We start from the raw sequence: 18,851 nt of genomic DNA on the forward strand, positions 1-18,851 counted from the left end.
AGGGAAGGGAAGGGAAGGGAAGGGAAGGGAAGGGAAGGGAAGGGAAGAGAACCACAAGTACAAACACAGATTCATGTACAAGGATCTTTCTCACATTATTTGTAGTGGGGGAAATCTGGAAGTATCATAAACATCAAACAGTAGAGAAGAATGGCCACACTCCATTTATATATCATGCAGGTATTAAAATTAATCTATAAAGGGCTTTAAATAAAAGGGGTAATATTTATGTTTATAATTGAAATAAGCAGGAAACAAAATTACATGTGTATTCTTATGTATGTATATATGCATACACAGCATCTTAAGAGGGGTCATACCATATGGTAGAACTTCTATTCTGGTTGGTCTGCCATGAGCGTGAATTGCTTTATAGCGAGAAAATCTCCCATAAATGTTAACACAAAAAAAGAAAGTATGCACTCAGCAGTGACAAGATGCTTCTTTTTTTGCGCATATAAAAAGGGCACAGGTGCTCCTCTGCTCACTCATGGGCAAACACAAAGTATGCACTGAAACCAGGAACAACTAAATGTGGATGTGTCTTGACCTGTTCGTATCACTCTCCTTCTGGCTGGCGGCCACGAAAGGGGAAATATAACCTCACTGTGGTACCAAAGTCAAGTTGCGCAGGCCTCCAGAAGCAGCTGGAGTGTGCTATACGGGGCTCTGCTCAGCACTGGCCTCGATCCCAGGCAGACCTACCACCTCTCGAAGCCTCATTTCGTCATCCAGCCCCTTAGCTTGATTGGGTGAGGATTCCAGATACTATTTCTAGGATGCAAAGCCCAGACCTGGCACTGAGTCATGCTCAAAAGTGGAAGCTATCATGATTATACACGAGAATCCCCCAGACGGAACAAGACTTCCACAGATCAGAACACTAAGCCCTCCAGGATCAAGTACAGAACATTCTACCTTCTCTGCCTAGAACATTATGATTCCCAGGCCGGGCTCCCTCTGAGCCTGAAGGGCCATGACCCTCAGAAGAGATGTCCCACAGAAGGGATGTCCCACCAGCCCCAGACCCGGGGGCCCCAGCTGCCATCCAACAGATAACACTTCAAGTAAAAATCCTGTCATTTTGGTGAAAAGACTCTCTTAAAACAGTTTCTCAAGCTGGCAGAAAGAAAGATATTTTCCAGGCACTTTTTTCAAACACCAAGACAAAGAAATCAATTTTCTTAAAACATTGTCATTTTTAAGCTTTTTTTTCTAGTACTCTTATTCATTGGGATTTTTAAAAATTGTTTACAAGCATACATGTTCTTTAAAAAATAACTCAAACGATACAAAAGCTTTAAGAATTAAAAGAGGGGCGCCTGGGTGGCTCAGGGCATGATCTCAGGGTCCTGGGATCAAGCCCCGCATCGGGTTCCTTGCTCAGGGGGGAGCCTACTTCTCCCTCTCCCTCTGCTGCTCCCCCTGCTTGTGCTCTCTTTCAAATAAATAAATAAAATCTTAAAAAGAAAAAATAATTAAGAGAGAAAGCGCTCAGCAGGTGCCTCCCTCTCCGTCTTCAGAGGCAAGCGGGGCTAAGAGGCTGTAGGAGGCTCGGGACTGAAGCTCGCAGCAGGACACAATGAGCCATGTGCCTGTGCAGGACACTCCCTGGGTTCTCGGAGGCCACTGTGCTTCCTCCCGGTGGGCATTACTCCACAATACATATTGGACGCCCTTCCATGTCCATACTCAGAGACCACCCCATCCTTGGGCTTTGCAGTGTTCACGATGGCCTGGCATTCCTGGGGGCTGATGTTCTTCCCTGTTCTACGAAGCCATGTAAACAGTTTCTAATTCTTTGCTGTTATCAATGATTTTGTAATAAAGGTCTTAAGCCACATAACCCTCTTCGCCATTTAACATTTTTTAGCGTCGATCTCTGTAAATGAGATTCTAAAGGCAACAGGTGTCAAAGTTTTTATGACTTGATGATCCCCAGTGAAAAAATCACTTTCCAAAAGAGATGTGCTGAATCTTTTTGCATTACAACAGCCTCAGCCTGAGTACTGGCCTCAGCAAACGTCTTTGAAGCAGTTCGTTTTTGAAAGGCACAGTACTGACTACGGTTTATACTTCTTAGTGCCTGCACAGGACTACACTGTATGAATATAGCATAATTTATTGAACCAGTCTCCCTTTTGTGGATATGTAGGATGTCCTCCAAGTTTTCATATTTATAAAAGCCCTACAGTAAGTTTTTTTTAAAAAGATTTTTATTTACTTGAGAGAGAGAGCACTAGCGGGGGGAGAGGGACAGAGGGAGAAAGAGAAGCAGACACCGCTGAGCAGAGAGCCCGACACGGGGCTCGATCCCAGGACCCCGGGACCATGACCTGGGCCAAAGGCAGACGTTGAACCGACTGAACCTTCCAGGCGTCCCGATAAGTTAAGTCTGTAATATAGCTCTGCACACTTGTGTGACTGTATTTTACGGAATAGATTTCTACCAGTGAAAGTATTGGGCCAAAGGGAAGGCATATTTTCACTTTTATTAGTGAATGTTTATTAAGAACAGTGACCTAAAGAAAGCAAAGCATCTCAGAAAAGTTTCTCAGAGACTCTTTCCTGTATTTATGCCCCCGGGTCCCTGAAGAGCCGCAGGTGCTAATGTTGCCAGGACTCATTCTGACTGTGACAATAAGCTAGTTCAAGTTCTTTCACTTTCCTCTTTTCTCCCTTTATTTCTCCCTCCTTCTCTGCGTTTATCAAACAACATAGATCAACGTCTGTTCGGTACCAGGCAGGATACGTCAGAGCACGTGTTTTAAAGACATGGCAGGGACAGAGCAACAGGAAATAAGGAGGAGAAGAAGAGGTGAGGAGGCAGGGATGAGGGGGGCGGCGGGAAGGCTGGTGCCAGAGAGAGGTCTGTGGGAGTGAATGTCACAGAGAGAAGAGATTGCTTTCTTCAAGGGGAAGCAGCTGTCCGGATAAGAGGAAGTTTGGGGAGTTAAATGGATAAAAGAAATTCTTTAGGACTTTTTTGTGCCATGCAATTTAACTGCCCTCCAAAACTCAAACCTGTGACATTCTTCAATAAAGATTTCAATTCTTGTTGACTGCTTTTCTGGATATTACAGTGGTGCTCCTTCCAAGTGCAGAGCTGGGACACAAGGAAGCCCATTATAGTCAGTTATACCATCGATTAATAACACTACTCTCAAAATAGTTTCATCCCCCACTAAAGCACGGGGCATGTTCTGTGCAGATGACCCATCCTTCCCTTCCTAGCTATTCCTTAGCTTTCCTGTCTATTCATTCTCTCAACAGTTACTGAGCACTGACTCCGGACCAGGACTGTTCTGGACCCTAGAGGGACGGCAGGAACAAAACACACTTGGGCCCCACCCTGTGTGCTCTGAAGGCATAAGCAGGTGCTCTGCAGAGTCGGACCTTTCCAAGGAGGTGACATCGGAGTGGAGGCCCTGCAGTGGCCGCAGGAAGAGCATGCCAGGCAGAAGGGACAGCAGGGGCAGAGGCGCTGAGACAGGAAGCTTGGCATGTTTAGGGGATGGAGAGAAGGGTGGGATGGCAGGCAGGGGGAGGGCTGGTGAGCTCCCAGAGGCGGTCAGAGGCCTCAGGGCTCAGGGGCCCTGATGGGCTCCAATGAAGAATGCCGGTTTTAGCCTAAGACTTCCTCCCATCGTTCAGGCCTACCACATGATTTGGGGAGCTCAGAGGCTGGGGAGAGAGGGCAGCCTGGGGCTTTGCCTCTGATGACAAGCTCCTCTACAAGGGCCAGGGAGGCCAGAAGGCAGAGCGAGCGAAGAAGGTGGAGTGGCCATGGGCACCGAGGGACCGCTAGGCATCTGGGTCCTCCTCCACAAGCACCAGGAAAGTCCACTGGATTCCAACAGGATGAAGTCCTCACAGACACAGCATTCTAAGGAAACAGTTTAAGCCTAAACATAATGATGAGGTGGAGGTGCACTAAGCCCGCGAGCACCGCCCTGTGGGAAACGGACTGCTCGTGGCGAATAAGCGATGGGTCCTTCCAGAGGGAGTCCCAGACTGCAGATGTCACAAACCCTCCTGCTGAGGTTTTGCGAGGCAGAGTCAAAGACAGAGAGGGATTCCCGCCTGCCACCCTCCTGGCCTCAAATAGAGGCCAGTTTCCATTTGCAACCCTTGAGGAAGGAACTGAACTTCCCCCAACTCACCTGGAAACGCAAGGAACCAACTGAAATCCCATCCCACTTCTCTTCTTCAAAAGCCCTTGTTCCATTGGTAATAATATTGGCACGGAACCGTGAGATGAGGTCTTTCATTGGGAACAATTCTTCCTTTCCATGCTCATCACTGCTTAAGACATACCAAAAAGGGGGGAAGTGGGGAGGGGTGGATAATGGCACCGTTGTAATTGTTCAACATTTCTAGCACTCGATGCCTGACTTCACCAACTGTCCTCTGGTCAGAGACCTAGATGATTAGAACAAGCTTCTACCACGAGTGGAAGGCCAGCAGACACCCAGCTGTTAAACAGACCTCGATGGTGTCCCCTGGGAGATAGTCCCACCTCCTAGAAGCGGAGCAAAGGGTGAGTAGATCTTAGCTGGAGATGAATGACTCTGGAAACCAAGTGAACGGGGGTCAAGTGAACCAACTTCTACAAAAATACCAGTTCTACAAGGTGAGTCCAGATGAGGCATTTAAGGAGCATCAACAGGCTTACTTACCAAGGACCTAAAATGTTTCAAGAGCTCATACTCTTTTTGGATATTAGGACATCATAAAGCACCAATGAGTACATATGGGAGATTTTAGTATTTATTTCCCACAGAGGACAGACTGATGATTACCAGAGGCGGGGGTCGGAGCAGGCAAAATGGGTGAAGGGAGTCGAAAGGTACAAGCTTCCAGTTATAAAACACATACGTCACGGGGATGTAATGTACAGCATGATGGCTGTGGTTATTAACACTGTACTGCATATTTGAAAGTTGCTAAGAGAAAATCTTAAAAGCTCTCATCACAAGAAAAATAATTGTTAACTATGTATGGCGACAGATGTTAACCAAACTTATCGTGGTGATTGTTTCTCAATGTATATAAATATTGAATCATTATATTGTACATCCAAAACTAATATTTTATGTCATTTATATCTCAGTAAAAACAAATTTGCTTCCTAACTTCCAACCTGTTTGCAGTTTTAACTAACATATACCATTTTTATAATTCTTGTTTACGATTTTTGTTTACTGCCATGAGGCCTTATAAAATGACTCTCTGCACCTCCATCCACCCCCGTCCCCAAGGGAAAAAGCACTGAAATAAAGCATCTGAAAACTTAAACAAAAGAACCCACTGTATGATCCCATTATACAGGGTTCAAGAACAGGTGAAACTATGTATGGTGAACGAAGCCAGGATAGTGGTGACCGTTCGGTAGGGCTGACTAAGAGGGGAAGGTTTCTGGTTTACTAGAAATGTTCTCTACTTGATCTGGGGGGTGGTTACATGGGCATATACATCTGTAAAAATTCACTGAGCTTTGGACTTATGATTTTTGTGCTTTGTTGTGCTTCAACAAGAAAAAATTTTTAAGTTGGCGGGGGGAGATTCTTAAGTATGATTGGAATTTTCCCTGGAAATAGACCTGTAAGGCTCTGGTGGAGGCTAAGGCTATATCCCCATCCCCTTCCAAGCAGGGAATGGTGTGTGAAAAGCCAGGAGCAGGGAGAACCATGTCTAGCTTCGCCACTAAGTGCAACTCCCATGACCGACAAGAATGACAATTTCCTCATCTGAAATGCGAGCTGGCACTTCCCAGTCCTAAGATCCTTTGATTCCGGATTACCTTCCAGGTTACAAACCCTTCTTTTGTGCTGTGTAAAAAGAAAAATTTTATGTTCAAAAGCTATCGTGGTCAGCATATGCATTATTGAGTCCATCAAATTTGAAAATAGAACAGAGACACACGAACCAGAGCCCCCAGCCACCCTTCTGGGTGCTAGGCCCAGGCTGGTCCTCTTACCTGTCCCACCTACTCCCTGCTCCCCAGCCCTGCATTCAACCAGCTGGTAGGAAATATGGTCCCCTCCTGGTAGGAACCAGGACTGCAGCAAGCCTGTCTCCACCTCCTAGTTTTGCACACCACGAATCCCAGACGACCTCTGCCCTACTCTCTCCAGGGCTCTGGGGACCTGAGGAGGAGTGTCACGGTGCCTGGACAGCTCAGTGAACACCCAGGGACCCTGCAGCTGCATCAAACTTATGTACCAAGGAGGGCGAGCTGGGCCATGGCCAGGGAACTCTGTTGCGTGGTTTTGCCAATGACTATAAACAGGAGTTACTACAAACAGTCCATCTTTGTCATTTTTATTAAGCTATATTTGTAGATGTTTGTGAGTATGCACACATACTCATACCCAGGACCACATGGCATGTGAAAGTCACAGGATCCCGGGCTCATGGTGACAGGCGCATGCACCCCCTCCTGGCCTGTGGACTAGGGATGAGTAGCCGGTCCCAGCTCTCATGTAAAAACGGGGTGACTTTTTTTTGCCCTAATGGTCTGATTACCTTTGTACTTCAATTTCCTCTAAAGAACAATGAAGGGGTTGAGCGAATCCTTTCTAAAGCTGACCCGCTAATACGTCAGGGCCCTTAGAAAACACTGGGTGGGAGGAGGCGGGCAGCGGTGCCAGTTCTGTCTGATGATACAAACAAATAATATCTGTAGCTACAACTCTAAAAGCCTTCATAACCACTCTTCTTTTCACTCAAAATTGACTGTGGAAGTAGGGCAAGGCTCCTAGGGGACAGGGGGTGGTGGAAGGGTGGGCAACAAAATTGGGTCAAGTTCAATTCAATTAAAGCAAACGTTAAAAATAGAAGGATTAAAAAATGAGACTTGGGGTTGACTGAGCATCATGAAGGCATCAAGAGACACGTGCGAACTGGACCTAAGGGCTTTGTAACTTCCCAGAGCCTCGGTCTCTCATCTGGACTCCATGACTCCCCGGGCCACTCCATGGACTCCGTGGCTCACCGCCAGAGTCACGTGGTTGCACCTGTCTGCTATTCCCAAGGCGAAGGCTCTTACCTGGCATTTAACTGCTGCTGCAGCTCCAAAACACTGCATCTGGTTATCAGCAGATACTGTGCTTCATTCACCAGAGAAAGGGTGGCTGTTGTACCCACAGACTGATCTGAAAGTGATGGAGTATTTTAAACAATCTAAGTATCCAGCAGCGGATGAATGGACAAAGAAGATGTGACAAACACATATACATATATATATGTATACATTCAGCCATGAAAAAGAATGAAATCTTGGGGCGCTTGGGTGGCACAGTTGGTTAAGTGTCTGACTCTTGGTTTTGGCTCAGGTCATGATCTCAGTGTCGTGAGATGGAGCCCTGCATCTCTCTGCTAGAGATTTTCTCTCTCCCCCTCTGCTCCTCCCCCTGCATGCACTCTCTCTCTCTCTCTAAAATGAATGAATAAATAAAATAAACGAAATCTTGCCATTTGTGACAACATGGATGGACGCTGAGGGCATTATGCTAAATGAAATAAGTCAGACAGGGACGCCACAGGAGCTCACCTGTATGTGGAATCTGAAACAAACAAAAAACAAAACAAAAAACAAGCTCATAGATACAGAGAACAGATTGGTTGTTAACAGGCAGGGAGTGGGGGTAGGCAAGATGGGTTAAGAGAGTCAAAACATATAAGCTTCTAGTTATAAAATAAATACATCATAGGGATATAATGTACACCATGGTGACTGTAGGTAATAACACTATACTGCATATTTGAAAGTTGCTAAGAGAGTAAATCTTAAAAGTTCTCATCACAAGAAAAAAATGTGTAACTATATACAGTGACAGATGTTAACCAGACTTATTGTGGTGATTGTTTCTCAATATATACAAATATCAAGTCATTATGTTGTACATCTGAAACTAATACAATGTTATATGTCACTTACACTTCAATAAAAAGTTTAAATAAATTTAAAAAGAAGAGTTGCTTTCTCAGAATGCAAATGAATCATGCTTCCATTAGCTTGCATTTTTAAAAAGAAGAGACTATTTCTACAAGGGAAAAATGGTGTCCTGGAAACAATAAAAATGTTGTAAGCATGGCCCAAATCTCTCAGACACAGAAAGAAAAAGAGCTCCTAGAATACTCTGTTAATAATCTGGAAAAAAAAAAAAATAATAAAATGGTGAAGTGAAATTAGTCCAGCAAAAAAGACCTGGAGACAACATTTAGAGGAGAGATGGGAGGGAGGTGGAGATGGGGGACTTCCCCAAAACAGTCGAAAGAGGGGCCTCGGGTCGTGAGATGGAGCCGGGCAGCAGGCTCTCAGCACGGAGTCAGCTTGAGATTCTCTCTCTCCCTCCGCCCCTCCCCCCAACCCAGGCACTCACTCGCTCTCTCAAATAAATAAATCTTTAAAAAAGAAAGAAAGGATACAAGTTTTAAAACTACTGGAAGGAAAACAAATTAAAAACTCATAAAAGAAAGCATCAAGTGTGCCCAGAACCGCTAGCAGCTTCTGTCAACCAGACAGACAGTTGTTGGCTGGCCGTCACTGTCTTTAACGAGATGTTGAGAAAAAAGGTCTGCTGGGCCAAGGCCAAGTTAGCTGTCTCCAAACCAAGTTCGTGGAACCCAGAGTACACAAGAATGGGTACTTTTAAGGGAAACTTTTACATCGACATGGATGGGACTGGAGGAGATTATGCTAAGTGAAATAAGTCAAGCAGAGAAAGTCAATTATCATATGGTTTCACTTATTTGTGGAACATAAGGAATAGCATGGAGGACATTAGGAGAAGGAAGGGAAAAATGAAGGGGGGGAATCGGAGGGGGAGATGAACCATGAGAGATGATGGACTCTGAAAAACAAACTGAGGGTTTTAGAGGGGAGGGGGAGAGGGATGGGTTAGCCAGGTGATGGGTATTAAAGAGGGCACGTACTGCATGGAGCACTGGGTGTTATACGCAATGAATCGTGGATCACCACATCAAAAACTAATGATGTATTGTATGGTGACTAACATAACATAATAAAATTAAATTAAATTTAAAAAAAGAAAGGTAATAAAATAAGAAATTTTATGCCAATAGATAAATAAATAAAAGAATGAAAAAAAGAGAGAGAGAATTGCTTTCCAGACCCTCTACTTCCATAGGTCCTCTTTGCTAAAATGGCTGCATCAGGGAAGGGAGCTGGAATCCCAGCCCCCTCCACAAAGGCCCTTCTCGAACTTCACAGAGAAAGGCTCACTCACCTCTCCTAAGGCACATTGCCACTGGGGACTAAACCTCTCCAGGGCGGAAAACAAAAGCTCCATTCAAAGCCCTGGGGTCTGTGCTGAGAAAATAAAAGCCTCTAAAGCAGAGTGAGTGAATGAGCCTCCTGCAGGTCAGATGGGTTCCCATTCCTCGCTCTACACAGAACTGCCCAACCTAATTAAGTGGCCAAGAGACAGATGATTCGAGTCACCATAATGTGAGATCCCTGTGCTTTAATCATGTGCCTCAGAAGGAAGGTTTGAGTGACAGTGCGTTCACCAAATTCCTTTCATCCCCAGCTTTTTATTTGACTTAAATAAGGTTTTCCAGAGAAGAATCAGTGCTGAGCACCAGCTTTTCTGGCCACAGGTGACAGTCATTCAGGGACATGGGAATAAATGGTGGGGGGAGGGGGGAGGATCGCCCAGGCATCTCATTAAGAGATTCATTTTCAACAATGTTTTCCCTTTATGTTTATTAACTATTTTTCAAAATTTATAATACCTGTGTTGCTTTGATAAACTGTGTACTATTAAAGACTCAACCTAGAAAATATCTCCTAACACGTAGACTCTTATGATCACAGTAAACTTGAAAAATGTGTATACATTTCAATTTATATATAATTGTAGTTTCAGATAACTATGATAGAGTGATCAAGGAAAGAGTTTCTTTTTTTTTTAAGATTTTATTTATTTATTTAACAGAGAGAGCAAGAGCGCACAAGCGGTGGGAGTGGGAGAGGGAGAAGCAGACTTCCCGCCCAGCAGGGAGCCCAATGAGGGGCTCAATCCCAGGACCCTGAGATCATGACCTGAGCCGAAGGCAGACACTTAACCATCTAAGCCACCCAGGTGCGCCAAGGAAAGATTTTCAAGCATGAAATATATAACACTAAAATAAAATGCTGTCAAGGAAGTGGAATGGAAATATAAGTTGAAGAGGAAAAAGAAAGAAATAAAATTTCTGACGATTAAAAGGCAGTTTGCCCATACATATATATATATATTTTAATGAATACCCTTGAGAATCAAACCACTAAATATTGAGATTCCACTGGCCACTTTAGATGACAACCTAAAAATGTACAAGGAGGTAGTGTAACTCTAAAAAAGCTCCTCTCGGGTGTACCAACCTAAAAATGTTCAAGACCAGTGGCCTAGCCCATCAGAGACCTCTCTACCATAAACGGCATCTGTGCGGTTTAATATTCTCAAGCTGGCACTCCCCAGCACTGTACCATGCAGGGCACAGACTTCCCCCGCACCTCCCTTTGCCTCACCCAGGTCCCCATCTCCCACCAGGTCCCCCTCTCCCACCAGGACAGCCGCTGCCACCTCCAGCCTCGCCCCCTGCCCTGTGCCCCCCACCTCCTCTGTGACGCAGCCTCCACACGGCACCAAGAGTGTCTTTCTAACACACGTAGTATCACAAAACTCCTCAGCTTAGAGTTCTTCAGTGAGTGCCCCCAACCACAAGATGGTACTCACTGCCTCCTCAGCCAGACATTCATCTCTTCTCCCCAGCTCTGCCCCAGGGCGCCCCTACCCACATTCAACCCTTCCTAAGCCCTTCTCTGGGCCCATGAAATGCCAAGCGCTGCCATTCTGCTCCCGACTAACCTTCCTGCCTCTCTCTGCCCAGAAAACTCCTATCTTACGTTAAGATGCAGCTCCAAAATTACCTCCTCCCTGAAGCCCTCCATGACTCACTCCAGGTGTAGAGGATGCCGCCCCCACACCCATGCCCTTTGCCCTTTATTGTGACCTTTATGTTGGCGTCAGTGTCTACTGATAAGCCATTGTCTCTAAACTTAGATCTCGAAGGACCACAACCATTGCTTCAAAATCTTAGCCAGCCTCCTGAAGACCCAGCTGAGCCCCAGGTAGACAGGAGGCGCTAGGAATGATCAGAGCTAATTCTATCAGCTCATTTCTATGGTGGCCCAGGTCTTGTCGAGCCCCACTCCTTGCATGTCCCTACTCACAGAATTGCCCATTTCTCTCTCCCCTTTCATCATGTCTCTAAGCTCACCCGTGCCCAAACTCCACCAGTTCATCTCCTCAATTAGCTGAGCACATATTTATTCCCCTTCTCCATCACACAGCAACTCAAATTATTGAACAGATTCTGACATGACAAACTGCCAACACTTCTAAAAGTGCAAGTAGATTATTACATCCTTTGAATCCTCTCTCTACCATACGTTTTCAGGGATTCATAGGTTCACCTGTGCAGGTGATCCCTCGATCCAGTCACTGGTCCCCATACTGTCAAAATGCTACTCTCGGATTTATAAGCCAGTCTCTCTGGGAGCTAATCACTAAGCCAGGTCATCCCTACACAGATCAATAATGTGGCAATGACTCATTCATCCATTCATTCATCTAGTATTTATTGAGCAACTATTATGTGCCCAGTGCTGTTCTGAGCACCGGGGATGCGGCACTGAACAAAGCATACAAAAATCCCTGTCCTCTCAGAGCTTACAATCTATCACAATCCCATAAACAGAATAACTGAGTAAAATGCATGGCCTCTCGGATGGGAGAAGTACCACACAGAAGAATAAAACAGGGAATGAACTGAAGAGGTTCTGCTTCTAAGGAGAGCTGTCAAGCAAGGCTTCCCTGAGAGGGTGACGTGTGAGCAGACACCCAAAACTGATCTCTTCTTCCCATGTGGTACTGTTAACTTTCAGGTACTTTCTTCTCTGTTGTCTCACTTCAGCTAACAACAGCTCTGGCAGGAAAAACTCTGAGCACTTTTACAAGTCGAAGGAGTTGAGGTCTACACCAGCCGAGGCACCACGAGGCTCAAGGTCTGCCAAGCTCTCACAGCCATGTGGCAGAGCCGAGACTGGAACCTGGGTTGTCTTGTTCCCGCATACAATCTGAGGACATGGCAAGTTACCGCTGTTTTTATGTAACCCAGTGAAACTGTGCTCTGAAACAGGGAGGACTGAGACCGAGTGCTTGTCCGAGGCGGGGCGGCTGGCTGGAAGCCCACCTCCACCTCCTCGGTGTCATTCTGGAGACCACACGTGGGTCCTGCAGACCACCCTGCTTTCTGCACATGAGCAAGTCGCCCTGTAAATCCATTCCATGGGCTGATTTGGGTGTACGTCAGGGTAAACCCAAGTTCCTGTCCCCTAAGAACCAACCCCAAATGTGATACCTTTGCCCCGTCTCTTTGCACTTCTTTGAAAGTCTGAACTTTGTTTTATCAGTTGACATGGACGGCCAAAAAACCTTGACAACCAGCTCGAAATTTTTTCTCCACAATTATAAGTATTGACCCTGAGGGAGAGAAAAAAAGGAGGGGAGTGAATGTTATTTAGTATTCCTTTAAATAATAATCTAAATAGCAAAAAAGTTAGATTGCAAAATAATACAATGTAATAAATATAATGTAATATGATATTGCATCCCAGGGAGAGAAGCCTACAGTGAAAACGTGCTCAGGAAGCTGCGGGGAGATGGCCAATGCAGGGGAGACCTGAGGGCTGGGGCTTGTGCAAAGCTTTCAGATCAGATAGAAAGCTTTGGAAGTTCATCTTGAAAATCCTTGTTTATATTATTTTTTGCCACTAATACCACAGAGCTTAGAATGTGAGAGCTTCCAGAGCGGTACTTTGCTTTAAGAAGCCTTGAACCCAGACTTATGTTCAGGATTTTTACTATGGGCCTGACTAATATTTTCCCTCATGGCCAGACCACATGGAATAATGGGTTTGGTTTGTGAAAAGAACGCTATGCCTTCAAGTTACCAATAGAAGTACCTTTATTGATCCAGCTCTTTTTTAACTCTGCAATCTTAGAGACTTTTTAAATATAATTTAGAGCATCTAAATTTTTAAAAAATTGTTCTAAAATCTACACATCACCAGAATTTATAATGCAAAATTGCTAATAACCTATATTGGGATTACAAGATAGAATGGAAAACCTGTCATATCCTTAATTTTTACTGGATCAAACAGCTGCCTATCTGTGTCTGGAAAGGGAAGTGTAGAATGAAACCTCATTTAGTTGCACTTTCTCTCCAATGCTTTGAGAGATTGAATGGAAGTCCATTCTCATCAATCGGAGCACTTATGGTTCTGAGTAGAAGATGCCTAACTACCTCTTTATGAGCCAGAAAATAGCATTTCTCTCAAATGCAGCTAAATGAAATGTAGAACCAGGAATGAGCCTCATAAAAAAAACAGCAGGTATCCCTAAATGGCTACATTTCTCTCTATGCTGGCATCCTGAGGAAGGAGCATGTTTGGTAGGTTTGAAGAACAGCGGGGGGCAGTGTGACCAGAGTGGAGTTCATGAGGGGTAAGGAGCAGCTGACTGGATGGCGGGGGGGCAGCGGAGGCCTGCTCTACGGGGCATTGCTCTCTTCCCCCTCTGCGCCACCTGCAGACGGACCTGAGATTTTCACCTGCCGCACTCTCACCTGTCCGCACAGACCTTGCTTTGGCAAATCTGAGCCTGTTCACCGTCTTCCTCAAGAGGCACCTCTATAGGCTCCATCCCTAATGAACAAAGGTTAGAGACAGATTTATCACCAGGCAAAAAGAACAACTATTTAAATGGAAGTCCATTATCATGAAATATACAAGAATTGTAATGACCCCGGAAATTGGTTGGATCAAATAATTGGCCAGATCTTCGAAATCTCTTTATAACACAGAGATTCTCTTTTGCATGCTCATGACCACCAATAGTATGAACATCAAAGAGCCCTCTCAAAGAAGGCTGCACTTGAGCAGTCACACCCCCAGTAGCTGGAACACTATAAATCCCTAAAAAGATTTCTCTACCTCGAACAACTCCACATCCCAAGGTCATTGTTTTCTAAGCTACCTTAAGTCCTTTAGAAATAGGCAGGCATGAAGGCTCATTCTGTAAAAATATCTGCGTAGAGTGTTAATTCTCAATAGCCCCTGGGAGGCAGCATCAAATTGGACTCCTGTGCTTATCATCATTATCTAGATTGATAGATAGATGGATTGATAGATAGGAATAAAACTGTTACTATGTCAGTGGGGTTGGGAAACTTTTTTTTCTTTAACTGTTATGCATAACATTAGTATGAAGGAGTATGCAGCATATGCATGTAACAGTTTAAAGAAGAATAGTTAACGCTCATGTACCCATTACCCAGCTAAAGTGCTATTTATTCTTTAAATAAAATCAGAGTGAAATAACGTGGATGAAACACGAGGAAACTGATCCAATGCCATGAAGGAGTGAAAGACCTTTGGTAACGGCTGGAACTGCTGAGGCGGTCTGCTACTCTGCAGTCCTTGTCCTCTATGAGTCCTTAAGAGTCCAGGGAAAGGCATGAAGCCAAGACACCTGAGTTGACTGTGTGGTGGCCCCTACTCTGTGGACACGAGAAGCAGGAGATCCTCCTGTGTGACCCACCTGTGCCCTCCGGCCCTCTCAGCACTGCTGCCAGTCACGCTGCTCACCTGCATGACCCAACCTGTCCCTCAGGCAAGCGCATGTCCTGCACACCCGCATCCCTGCCCATCCCAGTCCTTCTTCAGCACACAGAGCACAACAAATGGGCATATCACCAGCTTTGGGTCATGCCTGCTGCTTACGCCCTGCCCATCACCACGGGGCTTTCACCACGACAAAGACAGAGATGCAACAACTTGAGTACTAAGTATTCCATGAACTGTGTTCCCTGCTCCTCTGCACCTTACACATGCACAGCCAGTTCCATACTCTTGTCCCTGTGTGGGGAAAGCCAGAAGAACTAATCCAGAATGTTCCCGAAGTTTGGAGAAGGAATGTGCTGTGCTGAGTAATCATAGACTGCCCTGTCAAAAGGGTGTGCATGGGGCGCCTGGGTGGCTCAGTCGTTAAGCGTCTGCCTTCGGCTCAGGTCATGATCCAGGGTCCTGGGATCGAGCCCCGCATCGGGCTCCCTGCTCAGCAGGAGGCCTGCTTCTCCCTCTCCCACTCCCCCTGCTTGTGTTCCGTCTTTCTCTGTCAAATAAATTTTTTAAAAAAAGGGTGTGCATGGAAGAACGGCACAGTGCCAGGTATGCACCCACAGGGGAGAGCAGTAAAATGAGCTTAGAACACTGGTTATGAGGAAGTAACCAGAGCAGGGAGGACAGCATGTGGACAAGGGCACTCCCTGGGCAGCCAGTGGGGGGCCTGTACTCAGCCTCTTTCTCTCCTTACACAAGGCTCTAAATAAATCACTCAGGATCTTTGGTCTTCAGTGGCCTTCTGAAGGTCGTTGCAGGCCTCTGGTTAAGGCAACAAAATCTGGGATCCATGCATGAATTGAACTCAAGGGCCCCCAACAAAGTTCATGGGAAGTGAGTTCTTTCCATATGTACTAAGCCCTGTGCTCAGCTCAGAGATACAGAGAAATAAAAGAGCCTGACCTCTGGACTCAAAATGCCTAAAACCTTTGGGAGTGACAAGTCACATGCATGAAACCATTATAATGTCTTGTTTTATTGTTTATTATTCAATTTGTATTGTCATGCATTGCCAAAGGATGCCCTTACCCCACCCACAATGTGGGAGTCCCCTGCAAGTAGGCAGAATATCTGATCCATGGTGGGAGGGGACATCACACCACCTCACAAAATGCTGCTAATTTGGAGCGGAAGTTATTAGATATTTGTTTTCTTTCTCTCTCCCATTCTTTACATTCTGAGATAAACCCTACATAATCATGATACATATTTTTATGCTTCAGAGAATAGAAAGAAAGAGAAGCAATCTACTCAATTCTTTTTGTATGTTAATATCCTGGATACCTGAACTTAAATAAGAAAAGCACAGAAAAAGAAGGTGATGTATCAATCTCACTAATATATAGGTACAAAAATACTAAACAAAATATTAGCAAACCAAATCCATCAATGTATCAAAAAGTCATTGCCAAGTAGTGTTTCCCCCCAAGGTCCAAGGACAATTTAGTACTAAACAATCTACTACTATAAGACATCACACTAATAGACTATAGGAAAAAAATATGATAACCAAGAGATGCATAAAAAGCATTCAATAAGCATTGACTATTAGTCATCATTTGACTAAATAAGAAAAGAACTGTTTCAGCTTGGTAAAACAAATCTATCAAAAACCTACAGGGGCACCTGGGTGGCTCAGATAGTTAAGCGTCTGCCTTCAGCTCAGGTCATGATTTCCGGGTCCTGGGATCGAGCCCCACATTGGGCTCCCGGCTCAGCGGGGAGTCTGCTTCTCCCTCTCCCTCAGCCTCTCCCCCCTGCTCGTGCTCTCTCTCTCCCTCTCTCTGTATCTCTCTGTCTCAAATGAATAAATAAAATCTTTAAAAAAAAAAAACCTACAGTAAGTGTCATTCTTATTTTTGAAACTTTAAAAGCATTCTATTCAGATCAGTAATAAAGAAGGATATCTTCCATCACTGCTTCACCATTATACAAGCAGGCTAAGACAATGCAGTAAGATAAGAAAAAGAAAGAAGAGTAATAAAAATTAGAAAGAAAGAAATGAAGCTATTATTATTAGAAGATGATATGCCTATTCACACAGAATATGTGAGAAAATCTTCAGATCAACTAATAAAACTAACAGGAATTCAGAAAAAGTACAGGGGAAAACATTAATATACAAAAATCAATAGCATTTCTGTGTTCATTAATAACCAATTAAAATATTTAATAGAAAAAAGATAGTATTGGGGTGCCTGGGTGGCTCAGTAGGTTAAGCATCTGCCTTCAGCTCATCCTGGGATGGAGCCCCGTGTCAGGCTCCCTGCTCAGTGGGGAGCCTGCTTCTTCCTCTCTCCCCTGCTCGTGCTCTATCTCTCGCTATCTCTCTCTCTCTCTCTCAAAAAAACAAATAAAATCTTTAAAAAAGAAAAAAGATAGTATTAAAAATATTCCAATAAACTATTACATAGTGGGGCACCTGGGCAGTTCAGTCGGTTAAGTGTCTGACTCTTGATTTTGGCTCAGGTCATGATCTCAGAGATGTGAAATTGAGCCCCACATCAGGCTCCGCACTGCTCTCTCTTTCGCTTTCTCCCTCTCAAAAATAAATTCATTCATTAATTTAAAAAAACTATTACATAGAAAAAAAGTGTAAAAGTTTCTGGAAAATATTAAAATTTGGAGCAATTGAAGAAGTCTTAAATGAGAGAGACACTATTATAAATAAAAGACTCAACATATGACATAAATTCTTTTGAAATTAATATATGATATTACAATCAAAATATGATTACAAATATATGACTACAAAATATGTGATTTTACAATCAAAATTCTAACAGGACACACCAATAAAAATACACAGATTGTCAAAGTAGATAAAAAAGCACGAGCCAACTCTATGCTGGATACAGGAAACTCACTTTAAATATTGTGATACAGGCAGACAGATTAAAAGTAAAATGGAGCCATCAAGAAGGTAAAAAGACAACCTACACAATGAGAGAAAATATTTGAAAATCATTGATCTGAAATGGGACTTGTATACAGAATACAGAAAGGACTCTTACAACTCAATAATTCAAAAATAAATAAGCAAAGAATTTGAATAGATATTTTTCTGAAGAAGATATACAGATGACCAATAAACCCAAGAAAAGATAGTCAACATCATTGGTCATTAAGGAAATACGAATCAAAGCCACAGAGGTACTACTACACACCCACTACAATGACTACTGAAAAACAACAACAAAATAACAGGTGTTGAGGACGTGGAGAAATGAGAACTGCCGTGCATTGCTGGTGAGAATGTAAAATGGTGTTGCAGCCACCTTGGAAATGCTGAACATACAGTTCCAACATGACCCAGCAATTCTACTCCTAGGGTACATACCTAAGAGAATGGAAAACATATGGCCACATAAAACTTGTACACAAAAACTTGTACTTGTACACAAATGTTCACAGCAGCATGATTTCTAATAGCCAAAAAGTGGAAACAATCTAAATATCCATCAACTACTAAATAGATTTTTCAAAATGATATATCCATGCAATGGAATATTATCCAACACTATAGATGACCCTTGAAAACGTGGTGCTAAGCGAAAGAAGCCAGTCACATACCACGTGATTCCATTTACACAAAACATCCAGAAGAAGCAAATCCATAGAAACAGAAATTCGATTAGTGGTTGCCAGGGGTCAGGGATGAGGCTGGCAATGGGGAGTGACTACTAATGGCTACGAAGTTTCTCTTTTATGGAGATGAAAATGTTCTGAAGTTGCTAGTGGTGATGGTTGCACAACCTCGTGAACATACAAAAACACTACTGACCTGTGCACTTCCCACTAGCTACATTTCGTGTGCTCAACAGCCACATGTAACCAGTGGCTACCAATGTGGACAATATAGATATTACACATTTCCATCAACACATAAAGTTCCATCGGACGGAGCTGATCTATACTTTTATATATGTTAGATAGTTCATAACAAAAAATCAACAAGGAAGAATTAAAGCTTGAGCATGTATTATGACAAGTGACTGAAATAAAGGGAACGTAAGTGAAAAGACATAATTTTAAATTTTATACTTCTTTATTTTCTGAGTGATTTGTCAGATCTTTACCTCGCTCCTGAGAT

At 43.9% G+C, this 18,851-nt stretch overlaps 1 protein-coding gene across 1 annotated transcript in view; it reads right to left on the reverse strand.

Moving 5' to 3' along the window:
- The window catches only part of MOCOS (molybdenum cofactor sulfurase), a 49,235-nt gene that overhangs the window by 3,564 nt on the left and 26,820 nt on the right, over nt 1-18,851 (reverse strand). Inside the window, 4 exon segments of the mRNA XM_032421224.1 lie at nt 4,164-4,302; nt 7,052-7,157; nt 12,436-12,557; nt 13,705-13,783. Coding sequence (XP_032277115.1) covers nt 4,164-4,302; nt 7,052-7,157; nt 12,436-12,557; nt 13,705-13,783 — 446 coding nt within the window.

The sequence above is a fragment of the Phoca vitulina genome, unplaced genomic scaffold, assembly GCF_004348235.1.
Source record: "Phoca vitulina isolate PV1807 unplaced genomic scaffold, GSC_HSeal_1.0 scaffold24, whole genome shotgun sequence".
Classification (NCBI taxonomy): Eukaryota; Metazoa; Chordata; class Mammalia; order Carnivora; family Phocidae; genus Phoca; species Phoca vitulina.